Source organism: Mobula birostris, chromosome 8 (assembly GCF_030028105.1).
Source record: "Mobula birostris isolate sMobBir1 chromosome 8, sMobBir1.hap1, whole genome shotgun sequence".
In the NCBI taxonomy this organism is placed as follows: Eukaryota; Metazoa; Chordata; class Chondrichthyes; order Myliobatiformes; family Myliobatidae; genus Mobula; species Mobula birostris.
The window spans coordinates 132,746,141-132,770,841 of NC_092377.1; the positions used below are offsets into that span (position 1 = coordinate 132,746,141).

General features: G+C 43.1%; 1 protein-coding gene across 1 annotated transcript in view; it reads left to right on the forward strand.

Annotated features, from left to right (window-relative positions):
* The window catches only part of LOC140202063 (uncharacterized), a 381,219-nt gene that overhangs the window by 288,905 nt on the left and 67,613 nt on the right, over positions 1-24,701 (forward strand). Inside the window, 1 exon segment of the mRNA XM_072266920.1 lies at positions 8,901-9,872. Within this exon segment, the coding sequence (XP_072123021.1) occupies positions 8,901-9,872 (972 nt within the window).

Below are 24,701 nucleotides of genomic sequence, written 5' to 3' on the forward strand. Positions count from 1 at the left end.
TCAGATGACGAGTGGACACCTAATCTTCTTTCCAAAAAGTCACAAAGTAATTTGAATTTATTATTTGTTGAAATATTTGATGCAGTTGTTACCAAAACTTCTGCAAAGTTTGGCCTTGAGCCTGATGAATATATTGTCAAAGAGAATCAAAACGAAAGTTCAGAGAGAAGGTAAAGTATTGCAGTTTCCTATTGCATTGCTCATACGGTGTGAGTTTAATTTTACTTTTCTGATACAATATCTTGCTTTTAATTTAAGCTTTAAATAAACGTCAAAAGTTCAGTTTATTATCTTATGGACAAGTACGTGCCTGAAGACAACAAAGTAAAATATACTTACAGAAGTATCGTAGGCACATAGTATCATATCAGCAGCATTCTCAGGAAAAACATAAGATAAGAAAAACTTTTACATTACAAAACAGAATCAGAACAAAACACTTTATTTTAGTGCAAAGTGATCTAAAGGTTTCTAAACTGTAGTGATTTGAGTATATACTGGATTTTCCAGAACTGCCAAGCAGTTGGGATAAAATTTCCTATCTTAACCTGAACTGATGATTCACTTTTTATTTGCAAGGAATGAGAACCTTTATACCTCCTTTTAAACGTCAATATAGCCAGGGAGCTAAGAGGACTGTTGGCAAGGCAGGAAAAGGAAATACTCACTGAATAAATTAATATCTTAATATTCAATATTAATAGCATGGTCACCTAGATCAGTATTTCTATTTCTAAAGAAAAAATGATTGAACTCTTTGGGTTTTCACAATCACTGCTGTTGGATTGATGTGCTGAAGTTAGCAACGATCTTTTGGTGTTCAGGAGAGGACAATTGTTACACAAAATTTGTTAGGCACACCATCTGCCATTTCAAATTACTTTTGATGTCATTGTGAAATGTTAACTTGCAACTTCTCTGAGGATTGGGTGTAATATGAAGGACGATCAGAGACAAGTATTAAGAAGATATGTCAAATCTCCTCTCATTCCCCTGATTCACAATCAGATGGGTTTCCTTCATTTGTTCTGGTTTTGTGGACAGGGCTGTTGTTAATTTCCAAACAACTTATTTAGTTATTGTATTCAATTTTTCTCATCTGCTGATGTGATTAATTATTATTTCACAGCATGGTATGAAAGATGTGGCCTTACAGAAATTACCAACATGGGGTAGTTACTACCTTTATTTGTTGATTGGTTTGGGAGTTCAACTGAAAAACAAAGAAAGAACTAGTAGGAATAAAAAACAAAATCTTGCTATGTTATTCTGAAGCACTGTTTGAGCATCACACTTTCAACCAAATTGTCACATTACAAGTCACACCCTATTCAGACAATGACAAACGTGAAGATTTGAGTGAAGTCACTGAGGAACATGGCTCAGTGAAGGAGGATCCCGTTTTTGTGAAACAAATCAAAAGAGCAGCAGGTAATTTTGGTTTCTGCAGGTGAAGCTCAAAGTAGAGACCAAACATTGACTTTTATTTATTAATATAAATGATGGATGTAAGATGAATATGATCTAACTTCCATCATAGCTATTTTAGTTGGATTTATGAATATATTGCATTCTATATATCTCTGTACTTACTGTCCAAACTGACTTGAAACAATAATGGAACATAATGTAGGGTTCATCTACCATGTATATATGGGTAGAAATTAAAAATAAAAATGCAATCACTCTGGGATTGTACTACAGATTCCACAACAGCCTCAGGGTCATTGAGGAATGGATATTCGATTAGATTAGATTCAATTCAACTTTATTCTCATTGCGCTGAGTACAGATACAAAGCCAATGAAATGCAGCTAGCATCTAACCAGAAATGCAAATCATGTTATTTACAAACTAACTGCGAATAAAAAGTAAGTGCGACTGCACACAAATATAAAAGTACTGAGACAGTACAATATGGGTGTAATTCTGCTTAACGCTGTGATGTGAGTTCAGCAGGGTCAGAGCCTCAGGGAAGGAGCTCTTCCTCTGCCTGCTGGTGCGGGAACGGAGACTCCTGTAGTGCCTACCGGATGGGAGGTGAGTAAAACGTCCATGGTTAGGGTGAGTTGCATCCTCGATAATGCTTTTCACCCTGCCCAGGCAGTGTTCATGGTAGATGTTCTCAATGGTGGGCAATTAGGGAGATTAGGGAAAGCTGTAAAAGCAACAGGGTATCAGCCACAGCTATATTCCCATTCCTCAATATAGACTAAGCTCCTTGGCACAGGAAGTTTTGATGGGACAGAATTTGTTTTGTGTATCCCGGTGGGTTTCATACATCAATGTGTAAATAGTCCAATATGAGGAGGGGCCAACTGGACCTGGTGCTGGGAAATGAGTCTGTCCAGGCGAAACACATTATAATGGTGGGCATGCTTTTAAAGTGTGAGGTGGTAAGTTCAAAGCAGATGTGCAGGGCAGGCTGTTGCACAGAAAGCCTTGGTGCTTGGAATGTATTGCCATGGGTGGCAGTAGAGGCAAATATGATTCAGGCTTTGAAGAGTTATCCTAGAAAGACATATCAGTGTGAAGTGAGTGGATGGATGTGGATGTTGTATGGGCAGATGGGATTTGTTTATATCAGTATTTAACTACTAGTTTAATTAGTTTGGTACAACATTACAGACTAGCCTGTTACAATATCGTCCTGTCCTATATTGTAATAATTTAATTTGCTTAATATTTGCTCATTTTGTGTTATTCCAGCTGTCTCCACCAAAACTATGTTTGGATCAACAAATGATAAGTTAACCAAAGTGTCTGAGAAAAGACAGTATGATTTATGAAAGAAAGAGAAGAAAAATTACATTGAGGAACAAGAGCTTCGTGATGACGACTACCTTTGTAAGTCCAAGTTATCAATCTTTTTGTTTAAAGCATGCGTAATGGGAGAATTGTTGTGATGACACAATGGAATGGGAGGCAATAGCAATGATGGAACAATGAGACGTGTAGAATGTTTGGGAAAGAACGTTGACATGTTGGATCCGAGTGTATGATTTCTCTTTAACCTCAACGGCCGGTAATCGCATGATCGATGTTAAATTTACTTCTGCACATTGCAGTATGGTCAGCATCTTCTTAGACCAGTTTATATTAATTTGCTGATATTTTTCATGGGTTGTTTTGCCACCTACAGTTGAATCCAGGGCAAGCTGGGAAATATTACAGTCTGCCTTCTACGAAACCAATAACTTCAACTGATCCTTATGATAACCTACAATGAAGAAACAAAATATGGCTTGAAATAGTTAGCATTCTTAACCTACTGTCATAACTTTTCATCCCATTTTCAAATGTTAGCAATCTGATCTGAATATGAATATAAATGATTTGACTTCAAAGTCATAATTTCTGATGTATTTTTGTCACTAATTATCTCAATGCAGATTCCTATAACTTCACTATATTTTCCCAAGGGATTTCTTACTGTGCAGTTATGAATGAATTCTGTCATATTACACAAGTATCTGAGGTAACCTGCAGATCACGAAAAACAAGTAATATTTGTGGATTAATTCCCATGATCTGAACTTCAGAATGAAATGTTTTGCTATTTTACATTTCACATGTGTTGACTTATTTGCTGACTGTTTCCAGAATTTTCAGCTTTCATTTCAGATTTCCAGACCATGTTGTTATAGATTTTTATCTTTTTGTGGCTAGTTGCTGTTGCAGTCTTGATTCTCCATTTCCCTTCTTCATAAGAATATTGCAGTTGCTAACAATTTCATTTACCATTTTTAAAGTGAATGTTTCATTTTGTCTCCATCACTCTTATGCTACTTCATCATTTCCTGAGCCAATTTTACCAAAAATAAATGTAAACACTAATTCATCAGTTTTTTGTTTGTGAAAGTAGCCCTCTGTTCGAAAGTCTGCAACCACTTTACTCCATTGGATTGTTGATCAAATTTTGTATCTTTTCTCATGCAGTGGCCCAGTTATAAATGCTTCATTAGTTCAAATTATAGAACTTTTCTTTAACCTTTTTAAAGCAGTTTTATTAGAGTTGATCCTATTTGCCATGACATTGTTAGCTTTAAACATTTTCTTTGCCGTTTCCCTGCCATCATTACAGTATTGTGTTTGATCACCATGAGTTTCTCTTCAAGTTTATAAATGAACACTTAGTTGTATTTGATTGGTCTTTTGAATGAAACAGTTCAATCTTAACGCAAGATATTCATGTTAACCTACGGCTGACCTAATGAAGTGACTTTTTACATATCTCCATTGTTATTCTGACTTACTAGGAATGTCTCCACATATAGGTCATAGTAATGGAAAATACTTTTTTTTTCAGCAATGCACACTCAAAATGCTGGAGAAATTCAGCAGGGCAGGCACCATCCATGGAAAAGAGGTGATCAAGTCTGATGAAGTGTCGGCCCAAAATATCATCTGTTTTCTCTTTTTCATAGAAGCTGCCTAGCCTGCTTAGTTCCTCCAGCACGTTGAGTGTGTTGCTTGGAGTCCAGCATCTGTAGATTTTCTCATATTTTGAGCAATTATTTTTCCAGATGCTTTGCACAGCGGCCAGTTCATGATGGTATTATATTCAAAGACATGCAGTAGAGGATGATGTGGCTTCATCTTTACAGTAGAGGAGGCCGTGGAAAGACATTTAATTCCACATCCCATTCTGACAAGTCTATCCACGGCCTCCTCTACTGTAAAGGTGAAGCCACACTCAGGTTGGAGGAACAACACCTTATATTCCGTCTGGGTAACTTCCAACCTGATGGCATGAACATCGACTTCTCTAACTTCCGCTAATGCCCCACCTCCCCCTCGTACCCCATCTGTTATTTATTTTTATATACGCATTCTTTCACTCTCCTTTTTCTCCCTCTGTCCCTCTGAATATACCCCTTGCCCATCCTCTGGGTTCCTCGCCCCACCTTGTCTTTCTTCCCGGACTTCCTGTCCCATAATCCTCTCGTATCCCTTTTGCCAGTCACCTGTCCAGCTCCTGGCTCCATCCCTCCCCCTCCTGTCTTCTATCATTTTGGATCTCCCCCTCCCCCTCCCACTTTCAAATCTCTTACTCACTCTTCCTTCAGTTAGCCCTGACAAAGGGTCTCGGCCTGAAACGTCAACTGCACCTCTTCCTAGAGATGCTGCCTGGCCTGCTGCATTCACCAGTAACTTTGATGTGTGTTGCTTGAATTTACAGAATCTGCAGAATTCCTGTTGTTTGCAATGCTCCACATGTTAGGTTGCACCTGTTGAAGAGAATTTTTAGAGCAAATATGTTCCTACTAGCTTGAGACCAGCTAAACACCACCATAGGGAAAACAGTGAGAGGGACAGTATGTTCACAAAATGTTCCCCATAGTTGATAATCCTGTCTTCCATTATTACCACCATCATTATTTGTACACTGCTAAACTTTGTCATTAAATTATATTTCACTGGAATTAGGGAACCAGCTACAGACAAGTATTCTCAGCTGAGAAAAAATACAGAACTTCTGACCCTTAATTTCTCTCTTCTCCCCATGTTCCAGTGATTCTCAATACCATTCACACACTGTCAAGCTTTGTTCTTTCCCACTCTCAGCTGAATAGATACTCCGTCTCGTTCCTGCTCTGTTACCCTTCCTTTTATTCTGATTTCTACACTCCTGGATTGAGAGTACATTAAATGTTTGTGGCCAACACAAATGATCAGAACTTTGTTGTAGCTAAATAAACTTTAACTACCACACAAAACTTTTCAAAGTTGTTCTGAATTCCGAGTATATATTCCAGTAGCTCATTTTCCACATGATTTGAGTCCCAAGAATATTGTTGGAGTGCTGTGCTTTTAAAGCATAAGCTCATTAAACAGATTAAAGGATAATTAATTGAATTGATAGTATGGGAAAATGTGAAAACTTCATGCTTATGTTCTTCATTAATCAGGGAGTTGTACCAAAATGTTTTTCCATAGATCAGCAAGGCAAACAAAGAACTTGAGTACATAGATGCCCAGGATGAAGCTAAATCAAACTGGATGAGGTAAGGAAAGATTTATACAATTACAAGTCAATGATGGATAACTGATTTTGAATGTTGCAGAAGAATCAACACTTTCTCTGACAGTTGTTTTGTAGCTAAAGGAACTTTTCTCCTCAGACCAGGCCAAGGCCCACAAATCCTTCCTCAAGCCTTGTGATCCTGTGCCTCCAACTGATGCTGCAGTAACGTCAACTGCATTGGTGCTGATTCAACGCACCCAGGCTGAGCTCATCAATTTCATCAAGTTTTCCTCTAACTTTCCTGCCCTTACATCCACTTGGTCCATTTCTGACAGCTCCATCCCATTTCTTGATCCCTCTGCCTCCATCTGTGGAGCCAAACTGTTGACTGCCATTTTTATCAACCTATTGATTCCAATGGTTTTCTTGACTATACCTCCTCCCACCTTATCTTCTGTTTAAAAAAAATGATTCCCCTTTCCCAGTTCTTTCATCTCTGCCACATCTGTTCCCAGGATGAGGCTTTGCTTTCCAGGATATCAGAGATGTACTCTTTCTTCAAAAACTGGGTTTTCTCTTCCTCCACTGTTGATGCTACCCTCACCCGCATCTCCACCATTTCCTGAACACTTGCACTCATCCTATCTTCCCGCTGCTTTAACAGTGACATAGTTCCTCTTCTCCTTACCTACCACCCCATCAGGCGATGCATCTAACACATCATTCTTTGCAACTTCTGCCGTCTCCAAAGGGATTCGATCTATCAAAGTCCCTCCTAGCACTTACCCCTGCAAGCTGGCCAAATCACTACACCTGCCCATTCACCTCCTTCCTCGCCATGGACTCCTCTTGTACCACTGGGTAGTCTCTAACATGATGCTATCAATATCTGTTTCTTCTTATGGTTAAGTGAAATCCTCTCCCTCCCTTCTTCTATTTCCTACTCTGGCCTCTTACCTCTTCTCTCTGTCACCTCTCCAATCTGCTTCCTTCCTTTCCAGCCCTTTATCTTTCATGCCCGCCAAGTGTCACCTATCACTTTCTATCTATCCTCCTTTAGATCCCCCACCTTTTTATTCCCTTTCCCTTTCCCTTTCCTTTTCTGTCTATAGAAAGGGTCTTGGTCTGAAATAGTGATTATTTATTCACTTCCATTGATGTTGCCTGGCCTGCTGATTCACCAACATTTTGTGCATGTTTCTGTGGATTCCTCACGTCTGCAGAATTTCTTGTGTTGAAATAATCAGCCTGCCATGTTTCGATCTGACTGGGATACTGAAACCACAGTTTAAAGTCAGGCATAGATTCTGAGATCTGTTGGAGTCACAGCAAGTCTAAGGAAAGTATTAACCCACTTCACATCACGCTTCCTCACTCCTGTTGGTTTTTACCCTCCTGTTAATATCACAGTCAGAATATTCTGCATCTAAATTGTGTGAGATTGCTTTATCTAGACATCAGATTTGAAGTTGAATCATAAACGTGTGCTATTTGAAGTGTGCTGTTGGAAAGGTGTTTTGTAACTTGTCCCCAGAGGAACATTGTTTTGTTTTGGTTAGATTGATGTATGCTTGAATGAAAATTCAACTAGAACTTGACATAAAAATCTAAAACAAACTGTAGATGCTTGAAGCACCAAATAAAAAGAGGAGGTTCTGGGAACATTGAGGAGGCTAGTCCACATTTCTGGTAGGAAATTTATTAAAGTTTCAGATGAAAGACTGCTTGACCGATTTCTGACAGAGTCTTCTATATTTCATTTTTGAATTTGAGCCAGAACTGGAGACTTCTCTCATTCATTAGACTTTGCAAATAGACCTCACTTTCTGTGTTAACTTCACAATTTTGCATTGTTCACTTCATATTTACTTCTTGTGTTCCAGGTTTGTGAACTGTGCCAGAAAGGAGGAGGAACAGAACCTGGTTGCCTTCCAGCACTGTGGAAACATTTACTACAGGACGTGTAAGCCAGTTCCTACTCACTGTGAGTTACTGGTCTGGTACGGTGATGATTATGCCAAGGAGCTGGGTAGGAATCACTTGGACCTCCATGTGGATGTCAAATCAGGAAGCAAAATGTGAGCATTCTGATCAGTTTAACAAACTCCACGAAAACAATATGTTTACTGTAAATTTATTATCGGAATTTCAACTGGAACGTATAACTATCAAAAACAACGTAGCAAACTCATGCAGATGAGATATTTGACAAAAGTTAAAGCACACAGAACTGCACTGAATGATATGTGTATATTTCGTAGATGCATTGATTTGTTTAAAAAAAACACAGTCTATAACCTGTGAACATATTGACAGATGTATTCAGTTCCCTTGCCCTGCTGTGGACCACAGCAATTCCCAGCTCGTGATTTTATCTGACATGTACATTTTGCTTCTCTGTTACCCATTTTACCCTGCAGAGGCTAGAGGAATTGTTAAAGATTAATACATGAAGGAGATCAGAGATAGAATCCATCAGGCTTTATTATTTATGGAAATCCTGCAGAGTTTCATAAATTTGTCCCATCAACCCGCTCCCCCCCCCCCCACAGTCTTAGAATTAATGTCTCAGGGCATCTCAGTAATGATGAAGCAATTACAGATCTCACAATCAAATTGATTCTTGTATATTTTGCTGAAAGTGGTATTTTCTGTTTTTTCTCTCTCCAATATCACATCAAGTGACCCAGAGTGACTGTTATCCTTGCCCTCAGTGCAACATTGCATTTACCACAACAGATTTCCTTAAACGGCATTTGAGACGACACGCTGCAGCGTCCAGACCAACATCAACTGGAGAACCATCGTCCTCCAATGTAAACCAAGATGGTCAGAGTCCAGTGTCGAAACGTAGGCAGGATCCATTCACAGTATCCGATAGAAAGAGGACATTTGCCAAGTCAGATTACCCTCAAGCTGGCAAAAAGGAGAGACAGCATGAATGTCCGGACTGTGGGAAGAGTTTCACACAGGCAGGGAGCCTCCATCAACACCAGCGGACCCACACGGGAGAGAGGCCGTATAAATGTTCCGAATGTGGGAAGAGTTTCACAGAGGCAGGGAGCCTCCACCGACACCAGCGGACCCACACGGGAGAGAGGCCGTATAAATGTTCCGAATGTGGGAAGAGTTTCACAGAGGCAGGGAGCCTCCACCGACACCAGCGGACCCACACCGGAGAGAGGCCGTATAAATGTTCCGAATGTGGGAAGAGTTTCACAGAGGCAGGGCACCTCCACCAACACCAGCGGACCCACACGGGAGAGAGGCCGTATAAATGTTCCGAATGTGGAAAGAGTTTCACACGGGCAGAGAGCCTCCACCAACACCAGCGGACCCACACCGGAGAGAGGCCGTATAAATGTTCCGAATGTGGGAAGAGTTTCACACGGGCAGAGAGCCTCCACCAACACCAGCGGACCCACACCGGAGAGAGGCCGTATAAATGTTCCGAATGTGGAAAGAGTTTCACACGGGCAGAGAGCCTCCACCAACACCAGCGGACCCACACCGGAGAGAGGCCGTATAAATGTTCCGAATGTGGGAAGAGTTTCACACGGGCAGAGAGCCTCCACCGACACCAGCGGACCCACACCGGAGAGAGGCCGTATAAATGTTCCGAATGTGGGAAGAGTTTCACACGGGCAGAGAGCCTCCACCGACACCAGCGGACCCACACCGGAGAGAGGCCGTATAAATGTTCCGAATGTGGGAAGAGTTTCACACAGGCAGGGAGCCTCCACCGACACCAGCGGACCCACACCGGAGAGAGGCCGTATAAATGTTCCGAATGTGGGAAGAGTTTCACGGTGTCAGGGAGCCTCCACCGACACCAGCGGACCCACACCGGAGAGAGGCCGTATAAATGTTCCGAATGTGGGAAGAGCTTTGCTTATCTTCACCAGCAGAAATCTCACACTTGTGTTGAAACTTGTCACACGTGTGGGAATGTCTTCATGGATCCATCAGCTTTCACAATTCATGTGAGAAGTTGTATCGAACAATAACGAACACAACGGTAATTAATTCCGTATCTATTAAAGTTCAGTGAATCTTTCTAAATGACCTCGAATAGTTTTTTTTTCCTCAAATTGTATTTCTTTACTTATACGTTCCGTATTTTACTCTTTTTGTTGATGTATTTATGTGAAGTTTTGGGTCCCGTCGTTTCCCACAACCTGCGTGAATTGGAATTTGAGGGGCGATATCACTGTTGCATGTTCCACCCTCTCTGTCAAGGCAACATCTTCTGACTGGGAAAACTGCTCCACTGTGATTTTAATATATTTAACAGATGTTTCAGTGATGAAACAAGTTTAATTCGTATCGTTCTGTACTGTACGTTTTTAAAATATTGCCGAGTAAAATTATTGTTCAGCACCCCACGTTGTGCGGGTAATATGTTAATGTTAATAAACTAATTGTTCTCTGAATAAACGTGACCGAATTGTTGTTTTAGAGGTGGTTGCGTAAAATCCTATGTCCATTGCGCACCGTATTGCCGGTTGTTCAAGGGAACTATAAATCTGCTCAGCATACTCCCGGCGTTGGTCACCGGGTAATCCTCTACTACCTCAGCACCAAACCTTTGCCGCTCACTGCACTCCATCCCTGCTGGTTGCAGTTTAACTGCGCATTTGTCATCTAGCAATCACAGTCTTTGTTTTGCCGAAATTCTTCCGACTCCTCTGACTACTACCACAGACTGCGACCGGCTACCACCGAGATCTGTGTCTGGATCGCTTGATCCATATTCTTTGTTCATCCGGCGTGCGTAAAGTTCCACACAGTGGTGTCTGGAATCCAGTAGGTCCGAGAGTGGAATCTGGTAGGTACGAGAATCTGGAATCTGGTAGGTACCAGAGTCGAATCAGGAACTTCTGACGATTCAAGGCGAGAAGGGAAATGCTGTGTTCGGTAAGCATGCATAATAAATGTGAGATGAGTATAAAGTTGAACTTGTAATTTGCACTGTCTCGAGATTCCCCGCCCTTACTGGGGGCAGCACGGATTAGATGGAGTGCTTCTGACCCTCCCACCGCCACTCCGATTTACCTTTTGGGGCGAAAGAAATTACCTTTATTGATGATGTGATAACTAAAAGAAAGGGTGCATACAGTGAATCATGATCCTTCAAAGACTGAACGTGAAGCTGAGAGAAGTTTGCTCGCAATTTGTGTGTTCTGTGCTGCTGCTTTTTGTGGGCTATTGAATATATGAAGCATAGCAGCTACTCCTCTGCGGTCTGTGCACACTTGGCAAAGCCCAAAATGACAAGCGGCGTCTACAGTGAGAGGAAAACTCCCCGATGAACACTTCATCCCAAAGAAATATACACGGTTCGATTATTACAGATATCCTGTGTGTTAAAGCTGAGCGAAGGTTCCTGAACAGTCGACAGTAACAGTTCTTACTGTGACTTCTCCTCTTTCTCTCTAGCTCAGATGAAAGGTCTCGGCCCGAAATGTCGACTGTTTACTCTTTTCCCGAGCTGCTGTCTGGCCCGCTGAATTCCTCCAGCGTGTTGCATTGGATTTCCTGCACCTGCACGCTTTCTCGTGTTTGTCCAGACAAGAATAAGACTGGAGGGGATTTTGTGGATAATTCTGGTTGCATGACTTTCGTATTTAGAAATATAATAAGCTCGCTTGCCCCGACCCCTTTCCCGAGATCTGTCATTCTGACGTTTGGTGCTACTGCTCATTTTATTTACTCCCCACCCTACATTGGTCTCCTACGCCTCCCAAACCCTCGTCTCCAGAAACTTAGATGAGCCCCTCCCTCCCCCCCAATCTTCCCATCTCAGTATCACTGACATCTCTAAACTTCGAACTTTTGTTGAGCCCAGGTCCAAACTCCACAATTCGCTGACCACAGCTCCACCCCTACCCTTTCCTGACCGTAGTTCTTAAATCCCTACACAACCTCCTCCGCACTAGCTGTCCCGACCACCGCTGGTCTCCCACGGCTACTCCTCATCTCCACAGACTTAATTGAATTTCACTCCCCTTGCATATTCTCTGAACTCGCCACCCTTTTTTGATCCTGCAGACTTCAGCCCTCTCCTATTTCTAACTGCAACCGTCTATGCTTTGTGGACCCCACGACCCGTCTCTGATTCTGGCCGTTCGCTAACAATCCCATACTCTTCCCTGAACCTGGTTCCGGCTTCGACTCCAGCTGTAAACTCTTATCCTTTTCCTGACTCCTGCTTCAATCCCTCAAGCTTCGCTGAACCTAGCCCCAATACCTTTCACTTCGCTGACGCTGTTGCGAACCTCTGTCATGTCTTCACAGTCGGCTCTGACCTTACCTACCCAGAGGCAGAGAGCTCTTTGTCCTCCTGTACCCAAATTCTCAATGAGCTTTGCACACCCCATAATGCTCAGTTCTTCCATTGCTGCCTATTCCTGCAGTAAGAATTTCCCCGCACCACCAGCACCAGGAATAATCCATTTCTCATACCATTTTCTGAAGGTAGAGGCCCAGAGCCATTAAAAGCTCCTGAAATGATATATCTTTAATTCTGGAATCATGTTTGTGAACCTTTGGATGTTCTCCATCATCAGCACATCCGTTCTTTAATGCGGGGCCTAAAAATACCTACAGTACTCAAAGAGACGCCGCACCAGTGCTTTATAAAGCCTTAGCATTGTATGCTTGTTTTTCTATTCAAGTCCTCTCAAAATGAATGGTAACATTTGAATTTACTTCCCGTTTAGAAAATAGTTTACACTATTATTCCTTCTACTATAGTGCATGACCATAAACTTCCAGAAACTTTCATCTGCCATTTCTTTACCCATTATTCTAATCTGTATAGCTATTTCTGCAAACTCCCTGCTTCCTCAACATAACCTACATGTACACCTGTCTTCGTATCCTGCACAAACTTGGCCTGAAAGCCATTAACTCTGTCATTCAGATGATTGAAATACACCATGAAAAGAAGCAGTCCCAACACTAACACCTGCAGTCACACCACTAGTTACTGGCACCAATTAGAAAAGGTGTAGTTTATTCCCACCCTTTCCTTTGCCAATCAGCCAAGGCTGTATCCATGCTGCCAATGCCATCGACTCTGATCTCATTTAGCAGCTTCATGTGCAGCACCATGTGAAAGGCCTGCTGAAAATCTGAGTACACAACATCTACCCATTCTCCTTTCTTTACCCTGCTTGTTATTTCCTCAAAGCACTCCCTTAGATTTGTCAGGTATGAGTTTCCCTTAATGTAATCATGCCTATTATGTGCCACACTGGCATATAATTTCCTTTCCTCTGTCTCTCTCATGTGAAGAGTTGAAAGACATTTGCAATTTTTCAATCCTCCAGAACCATGCCAGAATCTATTGATTCTTGAAAGATCATTACCAATGCCTTCACAATCTCTTCAGCTATCTTTTTCAGAACCCTGTGGTGTAGACCATCTTGTCTGGATGACTCATTTACCTCCAGACCCCCTTCATCTACCCCTTTCCAATCAACTTCAACCATCTCCTCTCATATGCCTCTGTAATTCCCTTTTCACCACTGCAATATTGATACGTTTGACTTTAACTTCCTCCTCTCAAATTGTTGGGTGAATTCTATCATATTATAATTGTTGCTTCCTAAGAGTTTCTTCACCTTAAGCTCCCTCATCAAATCCAGTTCATTACACTACACCTAATCAAAATCCGTTGACCCCCCACTGGGCTCAAGCTGCTCTAAAAAGCCAAACCCAAATGCATTGTAGAAATTCTCTTTCTTGGGATCTAAAACCAGCACCAACCTGATTTTTCCAATTTATTTGCATATTGAAATCTCCTATCACTATCCTAACATTGCTCTTCAGATATGATTTTTCTATCTCCCATTGTAACTTTGTAACCCACATCCTGGCTACTGATTGGAGGCTTGTATACGGTTTTTTTACCTTTGCCTATATTTAATTCTCCCCACAACAATTCTACATATTCCAATCCCATTTCACCTCTTTCTAAGGATTTGATTTCATTGTTCAGCAACAGAGCCATGCCACCTTGAGAGTGTGATAAATAAGACAAATGAAGAGGTAGTTACACCCAAGGTGCAGGACACAGGAAACTGGATGACAGGGAGGGAAAAGGAATTAAAGAGCAAGTGCAGACTGTCCCTGTGGCCACCCCCTTGACAACAGGTAGACAAATTTGGATACTGTTGGTGGGGTTGGTGGAATGACCTAGCAGAAGAAAGTCACAGTGGACAGGGATCTGGCACTTAGCCTGATTCTGCAATTCAGAAGGGAAGGGGTTAGCAGAGGTTAGCTGCAGTGACTGGGGATTCGTTCATTAGGAGTACAGAAAGGAGGTTATGTGGAGGAGAATGAGATTCTTAGATGGTACGTTGCCTCCTGAGACAATGCTCTGGAATATCTCTGATTGAGACTTCAGCATTCTTAAATGGGAGGGGGAATAGCCAGAGGTTGTTGTAAGGTCTATGTAGATACCAAAGACATACAGTAGGAAGGAAGAGTGGAAAGGTTCTGTCATGGTCCGGTCCATGAAGTCCGCATTCCGGTTCACGGTCCGGTCCATCGACCCTTGCTCCAGGTTTTCCTGTCTACCCTGTTTCTGTTCCTGTTGAGCACTAATTGAGGCAGCTGATTCTCGTTGGGGCTGGCTGCATAAATACCTCCAGACACCAGGGCATGGCTGCTGGATTGTTCTTGTCCTTACTCCTTGTATCCCTTTCCCTGCCTCCTGATTCCTCGCCTGAAGCCTTGCCTTCTCTTGCCGGTAACTCTCACCTCGTCTCGCCTGAAGTCTTGTCTTGGAGCCACCCTGTACCTAGCTCCCTTCCTGTCCCTTGCCTCTGCTGGGTAAGTCAGGCTGTCTTGCCGTTACCCTGCGGTCGGTTCTGTCCCTTCCTGTCACTTGCCTCCTTTGGGAAGCCAGGCCGTCTTGCCGTTACCTGCGTTTGGTTCTGTCCCTTCCTGTCCCTTGCCTCTGTTGGGTGGAGATCCGTGCCCTGCCCAGGAGTACCACGCCCTGCCCAGAAGGAGCTTCAAGACCCCCAAGCCTCTAGCCAAGACAAGCTTCAAGACCCCACGCCTCACCTCAAGTCTCAAGCCTCTGGTCTCCAGCCTCGCCTCAAATCTGAAGAGTCCAGTCTCATCCTGCCTGCCAGTCAAGTCTCGTCCTTGCCTAGTTCTGGGGTCTGCACCAGAGGCAAGACCCAAATTCTTGTCCCGTCTCTGGCTTGGAGTCCAAGCCCGGGCTCCTAGCTCTCTTGCCCAGTCCTGTTCCAGGTTCACGGTTTTCGTGTCCATGTCCTTGCCCTCACCCTGTATCCTAGTCCTGTCCCTAGTACATCAGTGTCTGTGTCTTGCACTTGGGTCCGTTCCCAGCCATCCACTTATGACTGGTTCTGCAAAAGGATTGATATTAGTGCCACATGCTAGTGAGGATAGAAATAAGAAGATTATACAGTTCAACACATGGCTAAGGAATTGGTGCAGGAGGAAAAGCAGACAATTTTTGGATCATTGGGCTCTCGTAGAATTTATTCTTCAGAATGTAGAAGACTGAGGGGTGATCTGATGGAGATATTCAAAATTATGAAGGGTATAGATAGCGTCAATACCAGCAGACTTTAACCATTGAGGTTATGTGGGACTATAAGCAGAGGTCATGGATTAAGCGTGGAATGTGAAAAGTTTTTAGATTATGAGGACACTCAGTCCTCATTTATTGTCATTTAGAAATGCATGCATTAAAAAATGATGCAACGTTCCTCCAGATTGATATCACAAGAAAACACAGGACAAACCAAGACTAAAACTTACAAAACCACATAATTATAGAATATAGTTACAACAGTGCAAAGGAATACCATAATTTGATAAAGAGCAGACCATGGGCACGGTAAAAAGAATTCTCAAAGTCCCGATAGCTTCATCATCTCACGCAGGCAGTAGAAGGGAGAAGCTCTCCCTGCCATGAACCTCCAAGCGCTGCCAACTTGCCGATGCAGCACCATTGGAAGTAGCGGATTCTGAGTCCGTCTGAAAACTTTAAGCCTCTGACCAGCCCCTCCGACACAGTGTCTCCGAGCACCATCCTATCCCGAGTGCTTTGACCCCACCCCAGCCGCCGAACAACAAGCAAAGCTGAGGTCTCGGGGAACATTGAAGGAAAACTCTTGCACTCTGAGAGTCATGAGAGTGTGGAATGAACTGCCATCACATGTGGTGTATGCAAGCTGAATTTCAACGTTTAAGCATAGTACTAGTATTGAGGGCTATGTTCCCAGTGGACATTGATGGGATTTGGCAGTTTAAAAGGTTTCAGTATGCACTAGATGGGCTAAAGGGCTTGATACTGTGCTGTACTTTTCTATGACTCTGAGTCCTTTGGCTTGTCCTTTCAATATACTGTGATCCCTGCATGTTAAGCTCCCAATTATACTCCTCTATCAACCACGATTCATTGATGCCCACAACATCATACCTGCCATTCCCTGACTGAGCTACAGGATTAACCACCTTATTCCATATGTTGAGCACTTTCAAATATAACACTTTCAGTCCTGTATTTATTACCCTTTTGATTTTGCCCCGCTGTTACACTGCAAATCTTCCCAGTGATGGCAATTTTGACCTATCATCTGCCTGTCCTTCCTAATGCTCACTACACAGTGTATCTGTCCCATTGTCAACCCAATCACACAGTTTCACATCCCCATGCCAAATGCCAAGTTCCCACTGAGAAAAATCAGAAAAATTAGACTGAAGCGCAACTGAGAAAAGTCAGGTACGGACTCCTGCATCGTTACTACCCGTGTAACCTCTGTTGATCTCTCCTCTACAACTTCCATCCTCTAAGTTCCCCAACCCCACACTGCCCATTTCAACCCTTACCCAAGATCCACCAGAATCAGATCCAGGTTTATTATCACCGGCATGTGACGTGAAATTTATTAACTTAGCAGCAGCAGTTCAATGCAATACATAATCTAGCAGAGAGAGAAAAATAATAACAAATAAAATAAAACATAATAAATAAACAAGAAAATCAATTAAATATATTGAATAGATTATTAAAAGATGTGCAAAAACAGAAATACTGTAGATTAACAAAGTGAGATAGTGTCCTAAGCTTTAAAGTCCATTCAGGAATCGGATGGCAGAGGGGAAGAAGCTGTTCCGGAATTGCTGAGTGTGCGCCTTCAGGCTTCTGTATCTCCTGCCTGATGGTAACAGTGAGAAAAGGGCATGCCCTGGGTGCTGGAGGTCTTTAATAATGGACGCTACGTTCTGAGCCACCACTCCCTAAAGATGTTCTGGGTACTTTGTAGGCTAGCGCCCAAGATGGAGCTGACTAGATTTATAACCTTCAGCTTCTTTTGGTCCTGTGCAGTAGCTCCTCCATACCAGACAGTGATGCAGCCTGTCAGAATGCTCTCGATGGTACAACCATAGAAGTTTTGGAGTGTATTTGTTGATATGCCAAATCTCTTCATACTCCAAATGTATAGCCGCTGTGTTGCCTTCTTAATGATTACATCAATGGTTGGGACCAGGTTAGATCATCAGAGATCTTGACAGCCAGGAACGTGAAGCTGCTCACTCTCTCCACTTCTCATCCCTCTATGAGAATTGGTATATGTTCCTTCATCTTACTCTTCCTGCACTCCACAATCAGCTCTTTCGTTTTACTGACACTGAGTGCCAGGTTGTTCCAGCGGCACCATTCCACTAGTTGGCATATTTCACTCCTGTACATTCTCTTGTCACCACCTGAGATTCTACTGACAATGGTTGTATCATCAGCAAATTTTTCAGATGTTATCTGAGCTATGCCCAGCCACACAGTCATGTGTATACCGAGAGTAGAACAGTGGGTGATGCAAGCACCTGGTAGGCCCATTCTTCCTGCTTGTGCTTGCCCAGTGAGCTCATGTCCTCATAGATGTACTCCATACAGCCCCTTGGTTTAATCCCATCCCACCAATGTGTGAGACACTAAGGATGCCTTCCACCACTTTAACAACTCTCAGTATACTGACCCTGATTGCCTCATGTTTGCCATGGATATCTAGACTCTATGTTTCCATCCACTTGGAGGAGGAGCTAAAGATGGCACAGAGCACCACTTCTTCTCGTTCATCTGCAAAACAGTTTAATTTCTTCTCTTTAATATCTCTTCTTTCCTTTCTACAATGGCTGGCGTTCTATCACATTCCATGATCCACAGCTGCACTCAAACTGCAGTTCTTCACCATCGGAGCTCGCCGAGCAGCCTAGCATTTTTGCTTTCTCCAGGAATGATCTGGAGGGTATACACCTTCAGGGTGCAGCCCTTTGGATGATCTGATTCCTCGCCGGTGTCACCGACTGAGTAAGGTGGGAGATCAGGACATCAAAATGTTTCTATCAAAATGCTTCTATCAAAATGTGCGATGCTGCAGATTGTAACAATGAAACAGTGAGTTGTTGGTCTCCCTCCTCGCTGTGGGGGGAACAATATCTCTATCTCCCTCGTTAGTGACAGAGAGAGCCTGTGTCAAAGTCTTGGGTTGGACACCTTTTTTTAATGGACACAGACTGTAACTGATATTTTCTAACTCCCACTGTCTGCCACAATTATATTTATTACATCTCTTCTCAATCTGCCACTTGCAAGAATACTATTCACATTTGTTACAAGAATCACCCCTTGTAATAATGATCAGTGAGGTACAGAGAATCTGTATTTACCGACAAGAAACATATATCGTTTCAACTAATAGCACATGGGTTCACCATCTTCTCCACCTGTGTGCACCCCACTAGAAATCCCTGACACTCCATGAACAGTCAATGAAGAGGAAAGGTATTACACGGGAAAGGAGTCTACGCTGGCCAGGCATTCCTCGTGGTCCCAATCTCCATGTCCTCCTTATCTATGATGGTTGGTCTCTGACTGCTGGAGATTTATCGCCCCTGCGTATTTGGAGCTCCTGGCTCTTATACTGTTCAATTGAACCATTGGATCTCCATCCTATTGGCTCAAGGTCACCCAACCTACCAGGGTCACATTCTTACTGGTCATTGTACAGGGCTACAACCAACATTGTTTCATCGTTCTGCCCACCCCAGCCTTTTGTATTTGTGCCTTTACATTCTGACTGGTCCAAACCAGTTCAATGAGATGACACAGACAGACTCCAATGAGTTACAGATTACAGGTCCCGTATTTTACAAAACAAGTAGCTACTCCTCTGAGAATGGTCTCAGGTTTATTGCTCTGATTAGATTGTCCCAGGGTCAAGAATCGGTTCAGAGTCCATACCCTTTACATAACAAATGGCTGCTTGTTTGAGAATGGTCGCAGGTTACCAGATCATTACCTGAAGCTTCCTGTAATCGCATTCAGTTGCTGATTAGATTATCCAAGAGCAAGAATCAGTTTAGAGTCCAACAAAGGAGAAACAAAGACAACTGGCTTGTCTGCTTCCCCTGTCCTTGAATAGACTGCGTTTTTTTGTGGCCAACACCTTCCACTCAGTTCTTTTGTTTCCAATGCATCTATTTTGATGATGTAGGTTTCCATTCCAGAATATTCGGAAAATGCGATTTATCCTCAAGTCTTTTCAATGCAGTCTTCATTGGTATCTCTCCAATTTCCCACAAGTCTTCCCTCATCCAATCTTCCCCCGCCGCAACAACCCTGACATAACAGTGAGAGCGTTCCCCTTGTCCTCACCTATCACCAACCAGGTATTCCCATCAATACATTCCCAACAAATTCTGGCATCTTCCAGGGACTCCCCCCAGCTGCACATATTCCTCTTGCTTCTCTCCCCATCTGTGTGCATCACACTGTCCATGATTCCCTTGTTCTCTCATCCCTCTCCTCTGATGCCATTACAGGCACCTGCAAATCTATTATACCTGCAGCTACACCCAGTCAGAGGTAACTCACTAAGGATAACTTCTCTCTCCTACTCCCATTTTGACCTCTCTTCCTTTGACCATCAACACTGCTACAATTGTCCTATAGAGTCATGGATAGGCAGGAGGGAAACATGCCCTATGGCCCAACTTCTGTGTTTGATAATAAGTATAGATTAGATTAAATTAGATTATGAGGACACTCAGTCGTCGTTTATTGTCATTTAGAAATGCATGCATGAAGAAATGATACAATGTTCCTCCAGTATGATATCACAGAAACGCAGGACAGACCAAGACTAAAACTGACAAAAACCACATTATTATAACATATAGTTACAGCAGTGCAAAGCAATACCATAATTTGATAAAGAGCAGACCATGGGCAATGTACAAAAAAGTCTCAAAGTCCCAATAGCCCATCATCTCACTCAGACGGTAGAAGGGAAAAACTCTCCCTGTCATGAACCTCCGGTGCCACAAACTTGCTGATGCAGCACCCTGGAAGCACCCGACCACAGCCGACTCTGAGTCCGTCCGAAAACTCTGAGTCTCCAACCAGCCCTCCGACACCGAGCACTGAGCACCATCTCTGCCGAGCATTTCAACTGCGCCCCGGCCGCCGAGCAACAAGCAAAGCCGAGGACTTGGGGCCTTCCCCTCCCGAGATTCAGGATCACACAGCAGCAGCAGCAGCGAAACAGGCATTTCAGAAGTTTCACCAGATGTTCCTCCGCCCTCTCACGTCTGTCTCCATCAAATCAGAATTGTGCATGGCACCCTACTTGAGAGATAACAGATATTCATCACCAGAGTGGCCGCTGCACGCTGCGTCATGCCGCCATCTTCTCCTCCTCTTCATAAGTTCACTTTAAATCATTCACCTATCACTATAAAAATATATTATCTTGTTTTGGACTCCCCTGCAATGGGAAAGACTGACCATTTGCCTTATCTAGTCCTCTTATGATTTCAATACGCTTCTATAAAATCATCCAGTAATCCCTCCTATGCCCTGGGAGGAGAACCATTGTCTTTCGAGATTCTCCTTTTAACTCCTGCCCTCCAGCCTCAGTAACATCCCCATGAATCTTCAGCCTTTCTGGAATAGTTACATCTCTTATCACTTGCAAAGCAGACCTGTGCACAATCATCCAAGTGAAGTCCCACCAGAATTGCAGAGAATTGGATGGTCTTCAGGAGAGTTAAGGTGAAAAGAGAGACAGTACAGGGTCTTCCGTATGTATAGTACCCCAAGGAAAAAAGTATATCCCTGTGAGCAACATGACCATAATTCTATTAATATTAACGTAGCTATAGAGAAATAACCAAGAGGATAAATGCGAGCAGGAGACGGATGTTGTTGGTATGGATTTTCAAAGGTATATTTAATGTCAGAGAATGTATACAGTATACATCCTGAAATTCTTTTTCTTCTCAAACATATACAAAAACAGAGCAGTGCACCAAAGAATGAATGACAGTTAATTGTTAAAACCCCAAAGTCCCCCCCAGCTCCTCCCACCCACGCATTAGCAGCAGCAAAGCAATGACCCCACCCCTCCCCCACAAGCAAAAAGCATCTTTGCCCCCCCCACCGAACACTCAAGTGTTCAGCAAAGCATCAATAAAGACACAGACCCGCAGTACCCCAAACACTACTCATTCACCTAATAATTCAACATACCACTGGCTCTCTCTCTCCCTCATAAGTGAAAAAGGGGTGTCCCCATTTCACAGCGACAGGGGAGACATAACAAACAACTTGCTGATTTACAATGCTAAAAGTCTGTTGTGTCGCTTTTTCTGAGCTCTGTGCCCAAAGAACTTGGGTCTCTGGGCACACAGCCAACAGCCAGCTTGCTGCTTTCAATCTTCCATCTCCCACGACACACCACTTTCCTGCATGGTACTGACCTCGAGTCTGCCCGCCTCCAGAGCCACAAAATCCCGGAACCCTGAAGGTGCACTAATCTTCTAGGCCGCGTCCTTGGCATATTAAAAAGGGGCCAGTCGTGAGACCCCGAGAACGGGTCCCATTTCCGCAAAGAGCTGAAGTCTGTGTGTCACTCCAGGTCTTCAGAAGAACCCTGAAAGGAAAAAATAGAGATATTATAGACAGAAATAGAGCTGTTTCCGAAGATGCCGGCAAAGGAGTCACTGTTAGGCACCATCATTCCCCTAAGCTCCTCCTCCATGCCTTTAACAAGGGACCATTGGTGGCTCATCTGGAAGGTTAGATTACCGGGATCAAGTAGAATTAGCAGAGTGGATTCATAATTGGCTCTCTGTTAGGAAGCACAATGTGGTCGTGAAGGTTGTTTCTGGCGATGGACAGCTGTCTAGTGGTATCCCATGGTGGTCAGTGTTAGCACCTTTGTGTCTAATTTATACAAAAAATTTGCCTGTAAATTTACAAGGTATAGTTAGCAAGTTTACAAATGCTACTAAAGTAGATGGTGATGTAGACAGTGTGGAAGGCTTTGAAATTATCGGAAGATATTGTTCGGTTAGGTTTGTGGCCTGAGGACTGGAAAATGGCTTTCACTTCTGATAAATGTAAGGTATTGCATATGTTGGGAATCAATTCAGGATTAAGCCTATAACACTGAATGGTAGAACCGTGGGGAATGTTATGGTACAGAAGGAGTTAAGATTTCATGTCCATAGTTCACTGGAAGTGTGTCATAGCTAGATAGAATGGTGATGAGGGTGTTGGGTATACTGGCCATCAACAGAAACTGCACTGAGTACAGGAGATGGGAATGATGTTGCATTTATATAAGATGCCAGTGAGGTTGCACAAAGTATTGTGTATGGTTTTGATCGCACTGTTAACTGAAAGATATTATCAGTCTAGAAAGAGTACAGAAAAGATTTACTCGGCTGTTAGCTAGATTGGAGGTGGGGCCTGGGTTATAGGGAGAAGCTGCATTGTTTACTACGTTAGTTCCTGCAATGTAGAAGATTGAGGGGGATCTTATAGGGGCAGAAGAGCATGTGGGGTCTGGACAGAGTGAACCTTCTGTTTCCTGTTGGGAGGTGTTTGAAAGAGAACATAAATTAAACATCGGGTGAGAGATCTACAAAGGACATCAGGACAGCTTCTTCATGCATAGGGTGTGTATTTTTGGTATAAGCAAACAAAAATAATAGTTTATTAGCAACATTTAAAATCCATCTTGATTTAATTACATGAATAGGAAGGGTTTAGAGGGCTATGTGACAAACACAGGCAGATGGGACTTCACTCTGGGGCTACACAGTGTGCATGGATGAGTTGGGTTGAAAGAACTGACTCCTATGACTGATGAAGGGAAGCACGGCAGACATTTCCTTCACTGTCCTGTCCACCAGTTTTGGTGGAATTGGACAGGAATATGTAAAGGTTGATTGGGAGAGGCTGTTTCCTGTTTCAATCAACCTTAACAATTTCCTGTCTAATGCTAATAAGTTCCATTTAGTGAATGGAACTAAAATGGGATCATTGTGTGATTGAAGTTGTGCAGGTTGGTTCAGAAGCTGATCAAACAACCTCTGCAGGGTGGAGATACTCTAGTGAGGACTGCATTGGCTCTTCTTCATGCCCTCATGCTGAGCTTGTCAATTTCATTAGTTCTAACTCTAACTTCCATCCTGCCCTAAATCAACTTCAGCCATCTCTGACACCTCCCTCTCTCTCCAGAGTTCGTCTCTCTGTAGATAAACTATCAACCGACACCTTTTATATTTCTACTGATTTGCAGTTATCTCAACTATACCTCTTCCCAGCATATCTCCTGTAAAAATGCTGTTCCCCTCTCAATTTCCTCACCTCCAAAATATCCGTTTGCAGGATGCAACTTTCCATTCCAGGACATCTGAGATGTCCTCTTTCTTCAAAGTACGGAGTTTCCCTCCTTCTACTATTGATGCTTCCTGTAATCACATCTCCTCCATTTCCCATGCATGTGCACTCACCACTTCCCACCATTGTAATAGTGATAGAGTTCCTCTTGTCCTTACCTGCTACCCCATCAGCCTCCACATCGAACACTATCCTCTGCAACTTCCGTCATCCCCAAGGAATGCCACCACTAAATATATCTTTACCTTCGATACCTCCCTCCCCTTTCCGCAGGGGTCACTCCCTCCATGATTCCCTTGTCCATTCGTCCATCTCCACTAATCTCCCTCCAGGCATTTATCTATACAAACGGCCCAAGTGCTACACCTGCCCCTACACCTCCTCCCTCACCTGCATTCAGGGCCCCAAACAATCCTTCAGGTTGGTCAATACTTGGTATGGAAGTCAACCTGGTATGGAAGTTGTCCTGTCCAAGACCAGAAGAAGCTGCAGAAGTTCATGAACGTAGCCCAGCACATCACACAAACCAATCTTTCGTCCTTGGACTCACTTTACACCGCACGCTGTCAGAGCAGTGCTGACAGGATAATCAAGGACACGACCCACCCAGCATACACACTTTTCGTCCCTCTTACCTCCGGGAGAAGACTCAGGAGCTTGAAGAATCGTACAACCAGATTTGGGAACAGCTTCTTTCCAACTGTGATAAGACAGCTGAACGGATCCTGACCCAGATCTGGGCCATACCCTCCAAATATCCGGACCTGCCTCTCGGTTTTTTTTGCACTACCTTACTTTCCCTTTTCTATTTTCTATTTATGATTTATAATTTGCATTTTTAATATTTACTACCGATTTGTACTCCAAGGACTGCAAAGCACAGAATCAGATATTGCTGTGATGATTGTACACTCTGGTATCAAATGTTTGGCAATAATAAAGTATGAAGTATAAATTAAGTATACTTCACCTGCAAATCTGCTGGGGTCA